General features: G+C 41.0%; 1 protein-coding gene across 4 annotated transcripts in view; it reads right to left on the bottom strand.

Moving 5' to 3' along the window:
- exoc1 (exocyst complex component 1) overlaps positions 1 to 19,227 on the bottom strand; it is a 118,120-nt gene that overhangs the window by 52,570 nt on the left and 46,323 nt on the right. For all 4 annotated transcript variants that reach the window (XM_068035068.1, XM_068035077.1, XM_068035046.1 and 1 more), the window contains 3 exons: positions 18,169 to 18,301; positions 10,512 to 10,621; positions 4,586 to 4,735 (listed from right to left, as the gene is read on the bottom strand). In XM_068035068.1, the coding sequence (XP_067891169.1) occupies positions 4,586 to 4,735; positions 10,512 to 10,621; positions 18,169 to 18,301 (393 nt within the window). The remainder of the gene's footprint in view (positions 1 to 4,585; positions 4,736 to 10,511; positions 10,622 to 18,168; positions 18,302 to 19,227) is intronic.

A 19,227-nucleotide genomic window follows, 5' to 3' on the forward strand; every position in this document is an offset into this window, starting at 1 on the left:
GGGCACGGTAGGTGGTAATCAGCAAGAGGTTTCCTTGTCCGTGTTTGACCTGATTCCATGAGATGTCATGGGGTCTGGGATCGATGTTGAGCACACCCACGGCAACTCCCTGCCGACTGTATACCACTATGCCGGCACCTCTGCAGGGTCTGTCCTACTGGTGGGACAGGACGTACCCGGGGATTGTGATGGCGGTGTCTGCAACATTGTCTGTAAGGCATAATTTGGTGAGTATGACTATATCAGGCTGTTGCTTGACTAGTCTGTGGGACAGCTCTCCCAAGTTTGGCACAAACCCCCCGATGTTAGTAAGGAGGTCATTGCAGGGTCGACAGAGCTGGGTTTGCCGTTGTCGTTTCCAGTGCCTAGGTCGATGCTGGGTAGTCCGTCTGGTTTTATTCCTCGTTGACTTTGTTGCGTTAGATACAACTGAGTGGCTTGCTAGGCCATTTCAGAGGGCATTTGAGAGTCATAGAAAGTTTAAGGCACAGAACGAGGCCGCTTGGCCCATTGTGTCTGTGCCAGCCAAAAAACGGTCCACCTATTCTAATCCCACCTTCCAGCATTTGGTCCGTAGCCCTGCAGCTTACGGCACTTGAGGTGCATATCCAGACTCCTTTTGAATGAGTTGAGGGTGTCTGCCTCAACTACCCTTTCAGGCAGTGAGTTCCAGACCATCACCACCTTCTGGGTGAAAAAGTTTTTCCTCATCTCTCTTCTAATTTTTCTACCAATCACTTTAAATCTATGTCCCTCGTCACTGACCTCTCTGCTAAGGTGAATAGACCCTTCACCTCCACTCTATTCAGGCCCCTCACAATTCTGTACATTTCAATCAGATCTCCCCTCAGCCTTTTCTGTTCCAAGGAGAACAACCCCAGCCTATCCAATCTTTCCTCATAGCTGCATTTTTCCAGGCCTGGCAACATCCTCGTAAATCTCCTCTGTACCCTCTCTAGTGCAATTACATCCTTTCTGTAAGACACCAGTGAGTACTCAGTGTGGCAGCTGAAGACTAATAAACAGGCGAACGAGCTCCTTGTGTTTAGCCTCCCCTGTCTCTATTTCTATAATATATATATTAATTTCATCATAAACCTGTGACGGTTTTGCCTGTGGAAGTAAATTATTCACCACTGCAACAGCAGTGTTGTCATTTAATCAAAGAGCTCAAAGAACGTCCTCAGCCTTCTGAAGTTATGTTTTTACGTTTTAGATTGTATCATCTTAACCCTCAGTTAATTACAGCCTTGTAACTCAGTACCATCTAATAATCTAAATTCTTCCTTCCGATCAAAGCTATTATCAGCTTCAGGACAAAAGGTTTAATAGAAGGAGTAAAACAGAAGTTTATAATTGCATGTTTATTTTAGAGAAGAAACACACGATTACCCTTGCAGAACAGGAACTGTAGTCACCACGTCACAGCAGTTGCTGCACTAACACTTAAAAGGCTACACAAAACTTCTATTGAAAAAAATACCAGAAATAATTATGTGGGCAGTTTTACTTCCAATCAGGTTGTGTGCCAAAGACTGTTCAATGTTTTGTTTGTCATAATATTGCAACAGTAATTTTAGCAAGGCAATAAGCATATCATGCAAATTCAGTTCACGCTTGTGAGTAAAATAAGGTGCACTCCAGGGTCGTAGTGAAATATTTTCAGATTTAGAATTCAATCCCATGAACCAGCAAAGCTTCAGGACTCCATTTACAATAGTGGATGCCAATTAAAGCAATAGTGCAGATTGGTGGGACAGAAGGTCATAGGGAAATCATAGGGAAGCTGGAATAGCTTGGAACCTCACAGAACAAACAAAGTTTCATAAGATCCAAGCCTTTATTATATGTGCTTACCTTGATTCTTAAAAAAAAGTGGAATTACTTCAAAACCAAAAAGGAACTGATCCATTAATGTCAAAAACCTTCATGTTAAGGAAGGGAAAGGAAAGGTACACCAAATTATACACGTGAGGATCCAAAAAAAGAGAAAGGAAGAATATAGCCATATCAAGAAACAACCACCTTTCAATTAAGTATTACTGCAAAGAGTAATTAGGTGCACAAATTTACCTTTTTCAAACTTTGTGAAAATTCTTAGTATTCTGAGCCTGCAAGATCTGAAGCTCTACAATTTCCAAAATACTTCTACATGTTTAGACAACCACTTTATGTATTGAACCCATTAAAAAAGCTGGGGATGTACACGGACTCTATGCACCTCCTGTATCCTCATTCCCACAAAAATACCGCCATCAGTGCGTCCTCTGAATTGCTACCCTAAAATAGCTTCTGGACTTCACTTGCTAGACCTGTCTCCGCACTCAGACAATAGTTCGTCGATACTACATGCTGACTCCACCCTACCTACGTCATCATTATCGCACCAGGGGACCTCTGACATCAACACTGGACTCCTTCGTATTGGCTTGTATCTTATTTCTCATTTCTCCATGTCCTCGCCCCTCCCTATTTCTGTAATATCCTCCAGCCCCACAACCTCTTGAGCATCCACAATTTTAATTCACTCCACCATTCGTGGTCATGCCTTCAGCTGTGGAATTCCCCCCCTAAATCTCTCCACCTCACTTTCCTCCTTTAAGACACTCCTTAAAACCTACTCCTTTGACCAAGGTTTTTGCCACTTGACCTAATATCTCCTTATGTGGCTCTTGTCATACTTTGTTTTATAATGTTCCTGTGAAACACTTTGGGACGTTTCACATTAAAGGTGCTATATAAATAATAGTTGTTCTTACTGAACTTAGTTTATTTTAATATTTAAAACAGAGTTAATATTTTGAAAACAACCCAACTCTAACAGCTACTAATTTAAACAGATGGTTTAGTTCCCAAGTCTAGGATTAAAAAGTAACAATGTAAAGATTCCTCAAGTAAAAAGCTTAGTAATTCATATGAAGCAGATCATAAGATCAAAAGAAACAGAAGCAGGAGTAGGACATTCGGCCCCTTGAGCCTGCTCTGCCATTTGATAAGATCACGGCTGATCTGATTGTGGCCTTAACTCCACTTTCCTGCCTGCCCCCATTTTACATGTAATTGTTCAAGATTTAACTACTTCTAAAAGGCACTATTGCCCTGATTGCTGAGCAACAAAAACAATAAACTATCAAAGTTCAATAAACTGACACATATTTTGCACTGTACTGGTGTATTATCCAGTTCAAAATTGACTGAAACCACAAATGGCAGCATTTTAAATGGTCCATCTCATTTAATCAGCTATCTGAAAAATGGGGAAGGCCAAATGAATGTACTTAAGAGCCCTTTCCTATCCTGAGTGGTGTGAAACAGGGCTGTGTTCTCGCACCCACACTTTTTGGGATTTTCTTCTCCCTGCTGCTTTCACATGCGTTCAAATCCTCTGAAGAAGGAATTTTCCTCCACACAAGATCAGGGGGCAGGTTGTTCAACCTTGCCCGTCTAAGAGCGAAGTCCAAAGTACGGAAAGTCCTCATCAGAGAACTCCTCTTTGCTGACGATGCTGCTTTAACATCTCACACTGAAGAGTGCCTGCAGAGTCTCATCGACAGGTTTGCGTCTGCCTGCAATGAATTTGGCCTAACCATCAGCCTCAAGAAAACGAACATCATGGGGCAGGATGTCAGAAATGCTCCATCCATCAATATTGGCGACCACGCTCTGGAAGTGGTTCAAGAGTTCACCTACCTCGGCTCAACTATCACCAGTAACCTGTCTCTAGATGCAGAAATCAACAAGCGCATGGGTAAGGCTTCCACTGCTATGTCCAGACTGGCCAAGAGAGTGTGGGAAAATGGCGCACTGACACGGAACACAAAAGTCCGAGTGTATCAGGCCTGTGTCCTCAGTACCTTGCTCTACGGCAGCGAGGCCTGGACAACGTATGCCAGCCAAGAGCGACGTCTCAATTCATTCCATCTTCGCTGCCTTCGGAGAATACTTGGCATCAGGTGGCAGGACTATATCTCCAACACAGAAGTCCTTGAAGCGGCCAACACCCCCAGCTTATACACACTACTGAGTCAGCGGCGCTTGAGATGGATTGGCCATGTGAGCCGCATGGAAGATGGCAGGATCCCCAAAGACACATTGTACAGCGAGCTCGCCACTGGTATCAGACCCACCGGCCGTCCATGTCTCCGTTATAAAGACGTCTGCAAACGCGACATGAAATCGTGTGACATTGATCACAAGTCGTGGGAGTCAGTTGCCAGCATTCGCCAGAGCTGGCGGGCAGCCATAAAGACAGGGCTAAATTGTGGCGAGTCGAAGAGACTTAGTAGTTGGCAGGAAAAAAGACAGAGGCGCAAGGGGAGAGCCAACTGTGCAACAGCCCCAACAAACAAATTTCTCTGCAGCACCTGTGGAAGAGCCTGTCACTCCAGAATTGGCCTTTATAGCCACTCCAGGCGCTGCTTCACAAACCACTGACCACCTCCAGGCGCGTATCCATTGTCTCTCGAGATAAGGAGGCCCAAAAGAAAAGATAATCAAATAATTCAATGAAACATTTTAATTTTTCAAATTCAAAAAATCAAGACAGATGGTAAAATCTATGATCCTATGTAAATCATCTACTTACCTTATTCAAACCTTCATATTTCTCACGATCAGTATTCTTTAACCACTCCATTAGTTTGGCATATCTAAGTAGATCTCGATGGAAAGGAAGGTGTTTGGGAAGAGTCAGCTCAACTGAGTGCTGGGCCAAGGTGGAGCTTTGATCATGTCCCTAAAAACAAAAATACCACAAATAACCCATTGCTGTATTAAAGAGTGGTAAAATCCTAATTAAGTTATAACACTGCAGAAGCAAAAATTGAGTCTGGTCCCTTTCTGCCACACTGCATGACAACCTTCTGAGGGATAATTATGATTAATAAATTAAATAAAAATAAATACAATCAATATAAAATCCAGCATACTTATAGCACCACTCAAAGTTGCAACTGGCTGGTATCATTTCAAAAGTGACTGTGTGTGATTTCAAGTCACAAACAACATCATTTGGGCACAAATTATATGCCAATTCTACCTCTAGAAAGGAATGAAAACAAATTCAGAGTTCACTATCGGCAGAAAGTTACATGAGATTAAATAGTTGGAAATATGCAATGCAAAAGCTCATATCATCCAGTTGTTAAATAAACCTGATGTAGATGGACAAAATTAGCTTAAAATATCCTATTAAATGAAATTGCTTTTAAAGTTTCCCTTTGGATGGCCAATTCTCTTATCTTTGAACAAATGACATATCATTTGATAGATTACTCTATGGCAAGACCTAACAATGCCTACCTACTAAATGTGAAAACACATACCCTGTAAGTTTTTGTTCATTATTCACCACAACATGACTGGTCTCTTAATTAGGGCAACCATCCTCTCCCTACTTAAAATACGGAAATATTTGCTGCCTAAAACTGGCTCCAGTACCACTTGCTGAATGAAAGCTTTGATCTGTATTGATGTTTGCATTTACGATCACTGAAGTTTGAAAATGGTATTTTAAAGTCATACAATTTACAACAATTATCTATAAAATTAATTTATGGATGTTTTTAACGTTGAAACAATCTATGCTTCTGTGAGTCTATGTTTTATTCTTGATATTGATTTTTGAATGAAGTCGGCAAACCAGTCAATCCCAGTAAATTAAAAAGATTTACACTGACGTTCACTCTGAAATATATAGATTTCAATAACAATAAATCAGCCTAGTTATAGTATACGCTGAAGAAAACAGAAAAAAATCAACTACAACTTATTCACCACTGAATTGTTCAAAGGCAACAACTACAGTAGAAAAAAACACCATCCTGTTTTCTCTCAAATACTATTATAGGACCAAAGTCAATTGTTAAATACACAACATAGTTATTTTATGAATTGTAATTCAAAATACTAAAATATTTTTAATTAGCGGCATTTTGCTTTATACATCACAATAGTCAATTCATATAGTATCTACTTGGTTCAATGATAACAATCTTGCCTGGAGTCAATGTTGTGGGTTCAAACGCAGTTCCAGAACTTGAGCAAATAATCTAAAGCTGACACTATAATGCAGCAATGAAGAAGTGCTGCAAAGTTGGAAGTAGTTAAGACATTCAACCAAGTTCCAATCTGCTTACCTAGGTGGATATAAGAAATCTCATAACATTAATTCAAAGAGGAGTAGTGTTCTTCCAGTGCCTTCGGCAGAATTCTTCTTTCAACCAACACCAAAAACACATCAATATGTTACTTATTTCATTGTTGCCTGTAGGACCTTGATGTACTTTCCTACAAGACAACAGTGACTACACTTGAAAAGTAATTCATTGGCTGTGGAGCACTTTAGGACAGCATGAGCATGTAAAAGGCCCTATGTGAACACACGTACAAACACAAAATACTGTGGATGCTGAAAACCTGAAATAAAAACATCAAATGCTGGAAATACTCAGTAGGTCTGGCAGCATCTGTGGAGAGAGAGAAACAGAGGCAACGTTTCAGGTCTGTAACCGCTCATCAGAAGTTCTGACGAAAGGTTACAAACCTGAAACGTGCACTATGTTTCATGTCTTCACAGATGCTGCAAGACCTGTCAAGTATTTCCAGCATTTTCTGTTTTTATTTAAATACGATTCCTTCTTCCTACACGTGATAACCTAAATTAGAATTACTGTCCTGCACATCACCAGCAACTGATAAAACTTCACAGTTAAATGCTATCACCACACAGTGCTGGTTGTAACCAAACCAATTCATACTAACTTCACCTTAGCTTTCTGTGGCATCAATGTTACAAAACACTTCCATATTACACAGCTGACCCAGTGTAAAATTTAAGTGCCCTTATAACTGCTCTCAACAATTGTGAACATCCAGTCACTATCACATCAATCATCTGTATATTCTGTTAGAAACTCCCACATTCTGAAAAAGGTGCTAGTGGCAATAATACTATTCTTTCTTTTGTGATGCATCTTGCATTCTATCAGATTGGGCAGGCTTTACTTCCCATCACAATATTTTGAATGTTGAAACTGTATTTAGTTACTTCAAAAAATTCCATCTCTAAGTTAACAGTCCCTAACTGTATCATCAAATTGAACAGTCTACTTCATAGGACACAGCCAGCTAACGCGCATACCTTTGACATGGCATGAAAGCTTCCACAAAAGACTCCTGTTTCTGCAGTCCAGGCCTGCAAACTCTTTCTCCCGTTACAGTTAAACCTGGGTGCAGATTTAAACCAAAACTAGGATTCCAAACAGGCTATCTAGCCCAAGGCTGTAACATTGTAACAACTGATTTACTAGTTACAACCATTTTTATAAATGTTCATTTCTAAGCAAACCTTTAAAACATTAGACAAATGGTTTTATTAGTTAACTTGTGCAGACAAGCCAAAGCAACAGCCACCTTCCTGCAATTTTAGAATTGCACACATTAAAATATGACTGAAATTAAAAAAAAAGCAATTTAGCTGGCAGGACAATGCAAATGATACACCAGAATTCAGCGCACAGTCCATGCATCATTTTTGTAGAACAAATCTGAACTGCGACTCAAGATTTTAGGACATCGTTTTTCAGATTCTCTGATTAAATCGAAAATATACAACAACGTATTCCAGGTGAGCTATATAGCCAAATCTTTAACAAGATCGTCACAAGCTTAAAGAACTAATGTGTTCTGTTTAATAGTAACATAATGATAATTACTATTAAGAAAAGGCATCTGTACACCAGTTGTTTGAGTTTTAAAACTGCTAGGCAGAGGCAGACTGGGAGAAACCACTTTGTGTAGAGGGGCAGACTGGGAGAAACCACTGTGTGCAGTACTCCCTTGATGACATCAGGAAGCTCCAGTCCAGTGAGACTATGAATAGGACAGTGAGCTTTGTATAGCAGTCTTCATTAATTAAATGTAAGGGGAGTTCTACACCAAACACCTGCTAGTTTGGGATAGCAGTTCTAAAATATAAAATATTACAGAGAAAATGAGGGAGAAAATGATAAATTTTAATATAACTAAACCCAAATATTGACCTCTCTTTTCTTTTTGATAGCGGGGCTTTGATGGAGTAAATAAAGAGAAATCGTTTGCACTGGCAGAGGAAAGTCAGTAACCGGGGGGCACAGAAATAAGATAATTGGCTGGAACACACAGTCTAAAAGGCTGGTGGAAGCAGATTAAATAGTAACTTTCAAAAGGGAATTGGATATATACGTTAAAAAGAAAAATGTGCATGGCTATGGGTAGAGAGCAGGGGTTTAATTGGATACCTCTTTCAAAGAGACAGCAAGGTATGATGGGCCTAATAGCCTCCTTCTGCGCAGTATGATATTATGATTCACATTTCTATTTTTATCATTGGTAAGTGTACAGATCCCCTCATTATAATACGTAATTCTTTTATAACAGTTTAATTAAATGAATTTTAAGAAAAAAATTTGCAGTGAAACTCCATTGGGATAAGTTTTTTTTTTAAATTGTGCTTGTCAAAAATTGTCAATATGGTTCTTCTATGGTTTCATTCAATTCAAATGACTTACAGCATAAACTCGAGGATAAGATTAGGGAACAGTGCCTCTAGGTGCTGGGCAGGCATCAGCCATTACTAAGCCTTACAAATAATCGACATATAATTTAACTTTTTGAGGAATGCAGTGGTATTACACGTTTTATTTTGTTTAATGAGAGGAAGATGGTCTGTAGATCAAAACTTTGAACATTTTACAATATTGTTGCAGTAAAAGCTATTAATAGAAAAACACAGTTCAAAAGCTGCATTTAATATTCAAAGGTTTAAAAGCCCAACAAGCAGCGAGAGCCGAAATTGTATTCCATGCTCAGCGTACTCACAGAAACTGAGTGGTAGGAGGCTCTGCGATAGTGCAGGGTGAGAGTCTGAGTAAACTGATTAAAAACAAAAAAACATGAAACAAAAGTGTGACGCAGGAAAAGGAGAACCAAATATAGAAATTTACCAGTACTGGGATACTGACGATGGCAAACTTATGGGAGCCTGTAGGAAAAACAGATCTATCTTCAAACAAGTTATCAAGTGCAACACAATCAAGGGGTTAAGGGCTCTCCTAACTTATAAAGTTCAGAGAACAAACTGCCAGAGACACCCTGGTACAGTTTATAAAGTGACAAGAACCCACAGATTTTATTTGTAGCATAATCCAAACCAGCTGAATATATACATATGTGTATATCCCAATACACATAGATGTACACAGATACAGAATTCTGTCTTGCACTTGTGTTAGTTCATTTTGCTAAAGCTCTTTTTACCATTTAGTTTGTCTATTGCTATCATTATGTTTGCTGTTGACAGTGGGTCAGCATCACAAGAAAGTAAAGTGATGCATAATACTGCAACTCTCACCTGTTAGAAAGAAAAGGCAGGCAACTATTTTTTTCTCTTGTAGTCTTTCACAAGAAAATTCATTTTTCTTGTATTCAAATAACATAATAGCATCCTACCTCATAACAAGTATTGAAAATAATAAGACACATACTGTTAAATGTGTTGGAGAAAATATAACTGCATTTATAGCTTGGGCAAAGCATATTTGAGAAAGTAATAATGGCATGCAAAATCGCTCAATTATAATCTACAGTGTGCCTTTCAGTAACAGACACTTCAGTTAATGTTTCATTACAAAATGACTGGTATCTTTTCCACTTGGTCCTTGGGACAAACCTTTTTTATATATAGTTACTAAACAAATTTACAACTCAAGGACTATGACTTCCATCGAAGCAACAGAAAGCAGACACATGATGCCAAGACACTGATGCTTATGACATTAATTAAAAACTACACAGATACTAGTAACACTACCACTAAGCAAGCTTAGGACTTCTGCATTTGTGCAACTATAAAAACAGGTCATCTAAGAAATGAAAAGGGATAAGAAAAATGACACAGCAATTCAGTGGAAAACCTGAGAGATGCAAAAAGTTAAAAACAAAGTGCCATTTTTGGCAAGCATCCGTTGTTCCAATTAGAAGACTAACCAGTCATATCAGAATGATGTATTCTGTCCAATATGACTTTGTGCTCTTTCTTCTGAGATTAGCAGCACCTTGGCTTCCATTTTCGGGATCAGCCTTGAACCATACTGGCCATAAGGTCACTTCTTCAAGCTGGCTGCTGAAAGGTCTTGCTTGAATACAAGTTTGGTGCCCTCTCGATGGATTCTATACTTGACTATCCTAACTTTCTTCATCTCAGCAATATTCAGTAAAAAAATTACTTTTAAGATGATTTTATACAATCTAACTAAGCTTGGACATGAAGACAGATCATTTTTATACATAAAAATTCTTTCATCAATTTCAATATGTCATTGAAAAGAAACTAAGAGCTCATGTAGCACCAAGTTAAGATAGAACATTTCTTTCCCCAAAAGGTGCATCAATGATATGCAATCAGAATGAAATGTAGAAAATAAAGCATGCTTCAATCCTAAAGTCAGACGAGGATTCAATATTTGACATACCTGCTGGACAAAGACATTATTAAGGTGATTGGCAAGTCTCCGAGCAAATTGTTCCCGTAGATCTTTGAACTGCTGTTGCTGCTGCTGCACTGCTTGAAGTGCATCATGTCCTAAATAAATAATCAGTAAATTAAGGAAAATATTTGAAGAAAATTTGTACAATGATCATCACCGACAAATTAATTTCTGTTTAAGGGAATGCTTAATTTTACATATATTTTGTTGCAACACAGAAGACTGACAACACTGATCATATACCATTCTTTTTAATGTTCTCCTCCCCCAAAACCACAGCATTAGCCTTTTTAAGGTGTTGTTTACTGAACCATGTCTTATTTAATATAACCTTGCTCCCTTTAATTTATTCACAATCGAGTTTAAAACAAGCTGCATTCAGAATCATGCCCCCAGCCTAACTCAATACAAATATGCATGCACTTGTCTTTGGTTGTCAAAGTCTATTGATAAGCCATATATTTCAATTAAAAATGACTAGCAGCTCCTTTTGAAGTTAGCCAACAGTTATTCAAATCCAAGGATGCTGAAGGAAATCAGTATTAGCAGAGAAATGGTGTTGGGGAAATTGATGGGATTGAAGACTGATAAATCCCCAGGGCCGGATGGTATGCATCCCAGAGTAGTTAAGGAAGTGGCCCTAAAAATAGTGGATGCATTGGTGGTCATCTTCCAAGATTCTATAGACGCTGGAACAGTTCCTACAGATTAGAGGGTAGCTAATGTAACCCCACTATTTAAAAAGGGAGGTCGAGAGAAAGCAGGGAATTATAGACCAGTCAGCCTGACGTCGGTAGTGGGGAAAATTCTAGAGTCCATTATTAAAGATTTTATTGCACAGCACTTGGAGAACAGTGGTAGAATCCGACAGAGTCAGCATGGATTTACGAAAGGGAAATCATGCTTGACAAATCTACTAGAATTTTTCGAGGATGTAACTAGTAGAGTTGATGAGGGGAAGCCAGTGGATGTGGTTTATTTGAACTTTCAGAAGGCTTTCAACAAAGTCCCACCTAAGAGATTAGCGTGTAAAATTAAAGCACATGGGATTGGGGATAGTGTATTGCGGTGGATAGAAAATTGGTTGGCAGACAGGAAACAAAGAGTAGGGATAAATGGGTCTTTTTCCAAATGGCAGGCAGTGACTAGTGGGGTACTGCAGGGATTGGTACTAGGACCCCAGCTATTCACAATATATATTAAAGATTTAGATGAGGGAACTAAATGTAATATCTCCAAATTTGCAGATGACACAAAACTGGGTGGGAGGGTGAGTTGTGAGGTGGATGCAGAGAGGCTTCAGGGTGATTTGGACAAGTTGAGTGAGTGGGCAAATGCATGGCAGATGCAGTATAATGTGGATAAATGTGAGGTTATCCACTTTGGTAGCAAAAACAGGAAGGCAGATTATTATCTGAACGGCTATAAACTGAGAGAGGGGAATATGCAGCGAGACCTGGGTGTTCTCGTACACCAGTCGCTGAAGGTAAGCATGCAGGTCCAACAGGTGGTAAAAAAGGCAAATGGTATGTTGGCCTTCTTAGTGAGAGGATTAGAGTACAGAAGCAGGGATGTGCTGCTGCAATTATACAGAGCCTTGGTGAGGCCACACCTGGAATATTGTGTGCAGTTTTGGTCTCCTTATCTGAGGACGGTTATTCTTGCTATAGAGGGAGTGCAGCGAAGTTTTACCAGACTGATTCTGGGATGGCGGGACTGACGTATGAGGAGAGATTGAATCGGTTAGGATTATATTCGCCGGAGTTCAGAACAGTGAGGGGGGATCTCATAGAAACCTATAAAATTCTAACAGGACTTGACAGGGTAGATGCAGGAAGGATGTTCCCGATGGTGGGGGAATCCAGAACCAGGGGTCATAGTCTATGAATACAGGGTAAGGTTTGAGAATGAGCAGAAATTTCTTCACCCAGAGAGTGGTGAGCTTGTGGAATTTGCTACCACAGAAAGCAGTTGAGGCCAAAACGTTGTACGTTTTCAAGAAGGAATTAGATAGAGCTCTTGGGTTTAAAAGGGATCAAAGGATATGGGGGGAAAGCGGGAACAGCTTACTCATAGAATCATGGAATAATACAGTGCAGAAGAGGCCCTTCGGCCCATCGAGTCTGCACCGATGCATTAAAACACCTGACCTGTCTACCTAATCCCATTTGCCAGCACTTGGCCCATAGCCTTGAATGTTATGACGTGCCAAGTGCTCATCCAGGTACTTTTTAAAGGATGTGAGGCAACCTGCATCTACCACCCTCCCAGGCAGGGCATTCCAGACCGTCACCACCCTCTGGGTAAAAAAGTTCTTCCTCAAATCCCCCTGAAACCTCCTGCCCCTCACCTTAAACTTGTGACCCCTCGTAACTGACCCTTCAACTAAGGGGAACAGCTGCTCCCTATCCACCCTGTCCATGCCCCTCATAATCTTTTACACCTCGATCAGGTCACCCCTCAGTCTTCTCTGCTCCAGAGAAAACAACCCAAGCCTATCCAACCTCTCTTCATAGCTTAAATGTTCCATCCCAGGCAACATCCTGGTGAATCGCCTCTGCACCCCCTCCAATGCAATCACATCCTTCCTATAATGTGGCGACCAGAATTGCACACAGTACTCCCAGCTGTGGCCTTACCAAAGTTCTGTATAACTCCAACATGACCTTTCTGCTTTTGTAATCTATGCCTCGATTGATAAAGGCAAGTGTCCCATATGCCTTTTTCACCACCCTATTAACCTGCCCATCTGCCTTCAGAGATCCATGGACAAACACGCCAAGGTCCCTTTGTTCCTCGGAACTTCCCAGTGTCAGGCCATTCATTGAATACTTCCATGTCACATTACTCCTTCCAAAGTGCATCACCTCACACTTTTCAGCGTTAAATTCCATCTGCCACTTTTCTGCCCATTTGACCATCCCGTCTATATCTTCCTGTAACCTAAGACACTCCACCTCATTGTTAACCACTCGGCAAATCTTTGTGTCATCCGCGAACTTACTGATCCTACCCCCCACATAGTCATCTATGTCGTTTATATAAATGACAAACAATAGGGGACCCAGCACAGATCCCTGTGGTACGCCACTGGACACTGACTTCCAGTCACTAAAACAGCTGTCTGTCATCACTTTCTGTCTCCTACAGCTAGGCCAATTTTGAATCCACCTCATCAAGTTACCCTGCATCCCCTGTGCATTTGCTTTCTTGATAAGTCTCCCATGTGGGACCTTGTCAAAGGCTTTGCTGAAATTCATGTAAACTACATCAACTGCACTACCCTCAACGACACACCTGGTTAAATGCTCAAAAAATGCAATCAAATTTGTTAGGCATGACCTCCCTCTGACAAAGCTATGCTGACTATTCCTAATCAGATTTTGCCTCTCCAAGTGGAGATAGATTCTCTCCTTCAGAATTTTCTCCAATAGTTTCCCTACCACTGACGTGAGACTCATTAGTTGTAGTTCCCTGGTTTATCTCTACAACCTTTCTTAAATAGTGGGACCACATTAGCTGTTCTCCAGTCCTCTGGCACCTCCTCCGTGGCCAGAGAGGAATTCAAAATTAGGGTCAGAGCCCCTGCAATCTCCACCCTCGCCTCCCACAGCATCCTGGGACACAAATCGTCCAGACCTGGAGATTTGTCCACTTTTAAGCGTTCCAAAACCTCCAATACCTTGTCACTCCCTCAGACAATTTGCTCAAGAACCTCACAGTCTCTGTCTCTAAGTTCCATATCTACATCCTCATTCTCTTGGGTGAAGACAGATGTGAAGTATTCATTCAACACCCTACCAGTGTCCTCTGGCTCCACCCACAAATTTCCCCCTTGGTCCCTAAAGGGTCCTACTCTTTCCCTGGTTATCCTCTTCCCATTGATATAGAATATCAGAGGATTTTCCCTATTTTTACCAGCCAGAGCTTTCTCATATCCCCTCTTTGCTCTCCTAATTGCTTTCTTAAGCTTACTGAGTTGGATGTTCAGCCATGATCATGATGAATGGTGGAGCAGGCTCGAAGGGCTGAATGGCCTACTCCTGCTCCTATTTTCTATGCTCAAGTATTTTTCAGGAGTATTCAATTAGCTTAGATTGTTCAAATGGCTAAAGTTAGCCTGGAACTTCTGAAGGGATAAGCCTGTCCCAGCTAACTGTCATTGTTGGTAAGGTTCTAAGAAAAGAACTACACACATATAGAGGTTAAGTATAAAATTATAGTTTAGCATTGAAGTTTCAAAGCATTTATTAGTTTTCTTATTGAAGAAGCTAGTGTAGCCCAACATAGAACTTTAGAGCACAGTAGGAGGCAACTGGCCCATCACAACTGTACTGGCTCTCTGAAAGAACTATCAACTTGGTCTCATTCCTCTGTCCTTTCTCCATACTCTTTTCAAGTTTTCCTTTTTCAAATATGTATCCACCTCCCTTTTGAAAGTTATTATAGTTTGCTTCTACTATTGCTTGTTGGTAGAACATTCCATATTCCAAAATCTATCGTGGCCCTGCCCTACATCTGTAAACCATATAAATGCAAAATGTTGTTGAGATGCAGCTCTGAGTGCTGTAAAAGATGCATGTTTCTGCCACTTATCCTCATTGAAAGTCTCTCTGGTACAAAATGCACTTGTGTATAAAATCCAACAGCTGTACTCAGTTCAGACTGATCACTACAACTTCAAGCATGAACAGATTCTTGAATATGCATTTGAACATTGTAATAGCATCTGTGAAACTGCTATAATAGTGTGCCACTAGCATAAATTTTTCAAAATTGATCATCAATAAATGGCATGATCATAATTGTAGTTTGTGATAAAACAGTTCTTTGCAAACCAAAGAATGAAGCAAGGGGTTAATTAAGTACTGGGATCCATCTCAAGGACACTTGACTCAAAGCTGAAACAGGTTATTTTAATTTTCTACTTGCCAAGACCAATCACATTCTGGGATTATTTGAACAGGCTCTCCTCAGTAAAAACTTGGAAATGTTATACGAAGTCATTACATTTGAATTTAAATAAATCGCCAAAGGGTTAAACTCCAGTTTGCAGCTAAGGCTAGAAAACAAGTTGTGCAGTCAAGACAGATGACAACTAAGAAGCTACGTTCTTTGCGACTTGGGACAACTGGGGGCACAGAGAGGCACTGTCTCACCCGAGAGTTCCCAGCAGATATCCACAGATATTATGATTGGCATGACACTGTTTACCTGAGCACATTATAGGGGTCAGTACCACAGGACATGCGCGATACCAATACCATCACCCTCTATAAAAACAAAGGTGACCGCGGAATCTCCCTGCTCAGCAGAGTGGGGAAAGTCTTCGCTCAAGTCGCTTTAAACAGGCTCCAGAAGCTGGCTGAGCGTGTCTACCCTGAGGCACAGTATGGCTTTTGAGCAGAGAGATCGACTGTTGACATGTTGTTCTCCATTCGTCAGCTACAGGAGAAATGCCACGAACAACAGATGCCCCTCTACATTGCTTTCATTGATCTCACCAAAGCCTTTGACCTCGTCAGCAGACGTGGTCCCTTCAGACTACTAGAAAAGAACGGATGTCCACCAAAGCTACTAAGTATCAACACCTCATTCCATGACAATATGAAAGGCACAATTCAGCATAGCAGCGCCTCATCAGACCCCTTTCCTATCCTGAGTGGCATGAAACAGGGCTGTGTTCTCGCACCCACACTTTTTGGGATTTTCTTCTCCCTGCTGCTCTCACATGCGTTCAAGTCTTCAGAAGAAGGAATTTTCCTCCACGCAAGATCAGGTGGCAGGTTGTTCAACCTTGCCCGTCTAAGAGCGAAGACCAAAGTACGGAAAGTCCTCATTAGGGAACTTGTCTTTGCTGACGATGCTGCATTAACATCTCACACTGAAGAGTGTCTGCAGAATCTCATCGATAGGTTTGCGGCTGCCTGCAATGAATTTGGCCTAACCATCAGCCTCAAGAAAACGAACATCATGGGACAGGACGTCAGAAATGCCCCATCCATCAATATTGGCGACCACGCTGTGGAAGTGGTTCAAGAGTTCACCTGCCTAGGCTCAACTATCACCAGTAATCTGTCTCTCGATGCAGAAATCAACAAGCGCATGGGAAAGGCTTCCACTGCTATGTCCAGACTGGCCAAGAGAGTGTGTGAAAATGGCGCACTGACACGGAACACAAAAGTCCGCGTGCATCAAGCCTGTGTCCTCAGTACCTTGCTCTATGGCAGCGAGGCCTGGACAACGTATGTCAGCCAAGAGTGACATCTCAATTCATTCCATCTTCGCTGCCTCCGGAGAATCCTTGGCATCAGGTGGCAGGACCTTATCTCCAACACACAAGGCCTCGAGGCGGCCAACATCCCCAGCTTATACACATCCCCAAGGACACATTGTACAGCGAGCTCGTCGCTGGTATCAGACCCACTGGCCGTCCATGTCTCCGCTTTAATGACGTCTGCAAACGCGACATGAAGTCCTGTGACATTGATCACAAGTCGTGGGAGTCAGTTGCCAGTGATCGCCAGAGCTGGCGGACAGCCATAAAGGCGGGGCTGAAGTGTGGCGAGTCGAAGAGACTTCGCAGTTGGCAGGAAAAAAAGACAGAAGCGCAAGGAGAGAGCCAACTGCGAAACAGCCCTGACAACCAATTTTATCTGCAGCACCTGTGGAAGAGTCTGTCACTCTAGTATTGGCCTTTATAGCCACTCCAGGCGCTGCTCCACAAACCACTGACCACCTGCAGGCGCTTACCCATTGTCTCCCGAGACAAGGAGGACAAAGATGATGATTAGGGGTCAGTTGCCACAACAATCTAGTAAGAATCCACGGTGTAGAGGAGGGTAGCAAGATTGATTGACAGCTTTACTGACCAACCCAAGACAGGTGGAAGATTCAGGAACCAAAACAGGCTTCGTGAACTGAGAAGCAACAGAATGAGGTAACCAGAGCGCGGTTAGATAGTGAGAGTCTGACTAAAAAGGAAAACTCAAATGTGAGCATTGTGCCCACCACCTGAGATAAAGTGGCATTTTTTAATTGCAGTGCACAGGAAACTTTATAGAATTTAAGTACTATCCGGTTGAATCATGTGCATCACGCAAAATAATCATGCTTCTTGAATCTGCATCGACCTAGTATCACTAAAATGTTCAGCAGCACTGCCTACCAGAAGATTGGAAGGGTACAGTTGAGGGAACATGCAAAAGACATTAGATATTCAGTTCATATGACAAGGTGGATACACTGCTACATTGACAGATTATGCTATTGTATGAGTAGATACGTAGCAGTATGAGAACAGGACTGAAGTTGCTATAAGGACATGCATAAACGTCAATTGAAATACTTCATGGAATGCGATAATTGCTGTGTTTCTGGAACCATAGAAATGCCATTTGTTTAAAGCAACTCATTTGGATGAACAATACAGGTTTTAGTATCTTCTCAGATTAAATTGGGTTGGGTCCATGATTGGGCAATTTATGCTGTGGAAAGAATGGAAAGCATATGCCAAATAGACTATTCTTATTCCAGGCTTTCTTATATAATGCAACAAAATGTAAAAATAAAGTAGTTGGTTGATTATTATTTAGATACAAAAAGATTTAGTGGATATATTGTAAAAATTTAGTCACAATACCTGGTCGAAGGGCTACATTCATACATTGCAGAAGGGCCTCTGCGGCATTGGTGCATGCTTCAATACCTTTAGAAGATGATAGATCCCCATCTGTAAGGGCTTTAATATGGCCTTTGGATAAGTCCAAATAGTTCTGCAAAATAAGCATGTGTACAGTGTAGATTCCATTGCACACAATCTCACAAAGGCATAAAATGCTTGAATTAGGTATAAAGTGCAACTTAGCATTAAGTTTTTCGGTTTGCAAGACTAGTTTAATCTCATACTATTTGGCAGATGAAATGCATCATCCCCCTGATTTCAATTTAAAAATAATCCAACAATTTTGCATTCAGGTATCATTTCCAGCATCTTAGAATGGCAACAGAGGAATTTATTTTGATTAGCCCATTATTCAATCCATTAAATTCTGGCAATAAATCTGATGAGCGTCTCATTCATGTAAAAATTCATTACCATGTTTAAGAATCTCCAAATGAGGCTACTTGGAAACTTGCACCTGCTTTTAGGGTTTCTATTTAGTCAATGTGGAGTGCACCCACTGTCTCTCAATAGAGACATCTTACATTTCCAAGTCCAGAGAGCTTAGGCACAGGTTGGCACAGCCACAATTTAGGAACTCTAAAATATGCATTACACTTTAACCAGTCAAAACCACACAAATCATCAGTACACGACATTAGTTGGTTTTCCGTTTACACCTACTCATCTGGGAATTGTTTTGCAGGGTCTACCATGGATGGGTAAACGGGTTCCAAGTTTCCATAGGAACACCTTGGTTCCATAACCCTTAATGCCCTTCGTTAACAAAAATCTATCAACCTTTTTTGAAATTTCCAATTGACCTAGCCTCGAGTTTCTTTTGGGGGGGGGGGGGGCAGTGGGGGTAAGAGCTCCAGATTTGCACTCCGCTTTGTGCAAAGAAGTGCTTCCTAACATCACCTTTGAACAGCCTCATTTTAATGTTATGCCCCTTGTTCTAGACTCCTGTACCAGAAGAAATAGTTTCTCTCCATCTACCCTATCAATTCCTTTAATCATCTTAACATATCAATTAGA

The sequence above is a fragment of the Heterodontus francisci genome, chromosome 1 (assembly GCF_036365525.1).
Source record: "Heterodontus francisci isolate sHetFra1 chromosome 1, sHetFra1.hap1, whole genome shotgun sequence".
NCBI classification, from domain to species: domain Eukaryota; kingdom Metazoa; phylum Chordata; class Chondrichthyes; order Heterodontiformes; family Heterodontidae; genus Heterodontus; species Heterodontus francisci.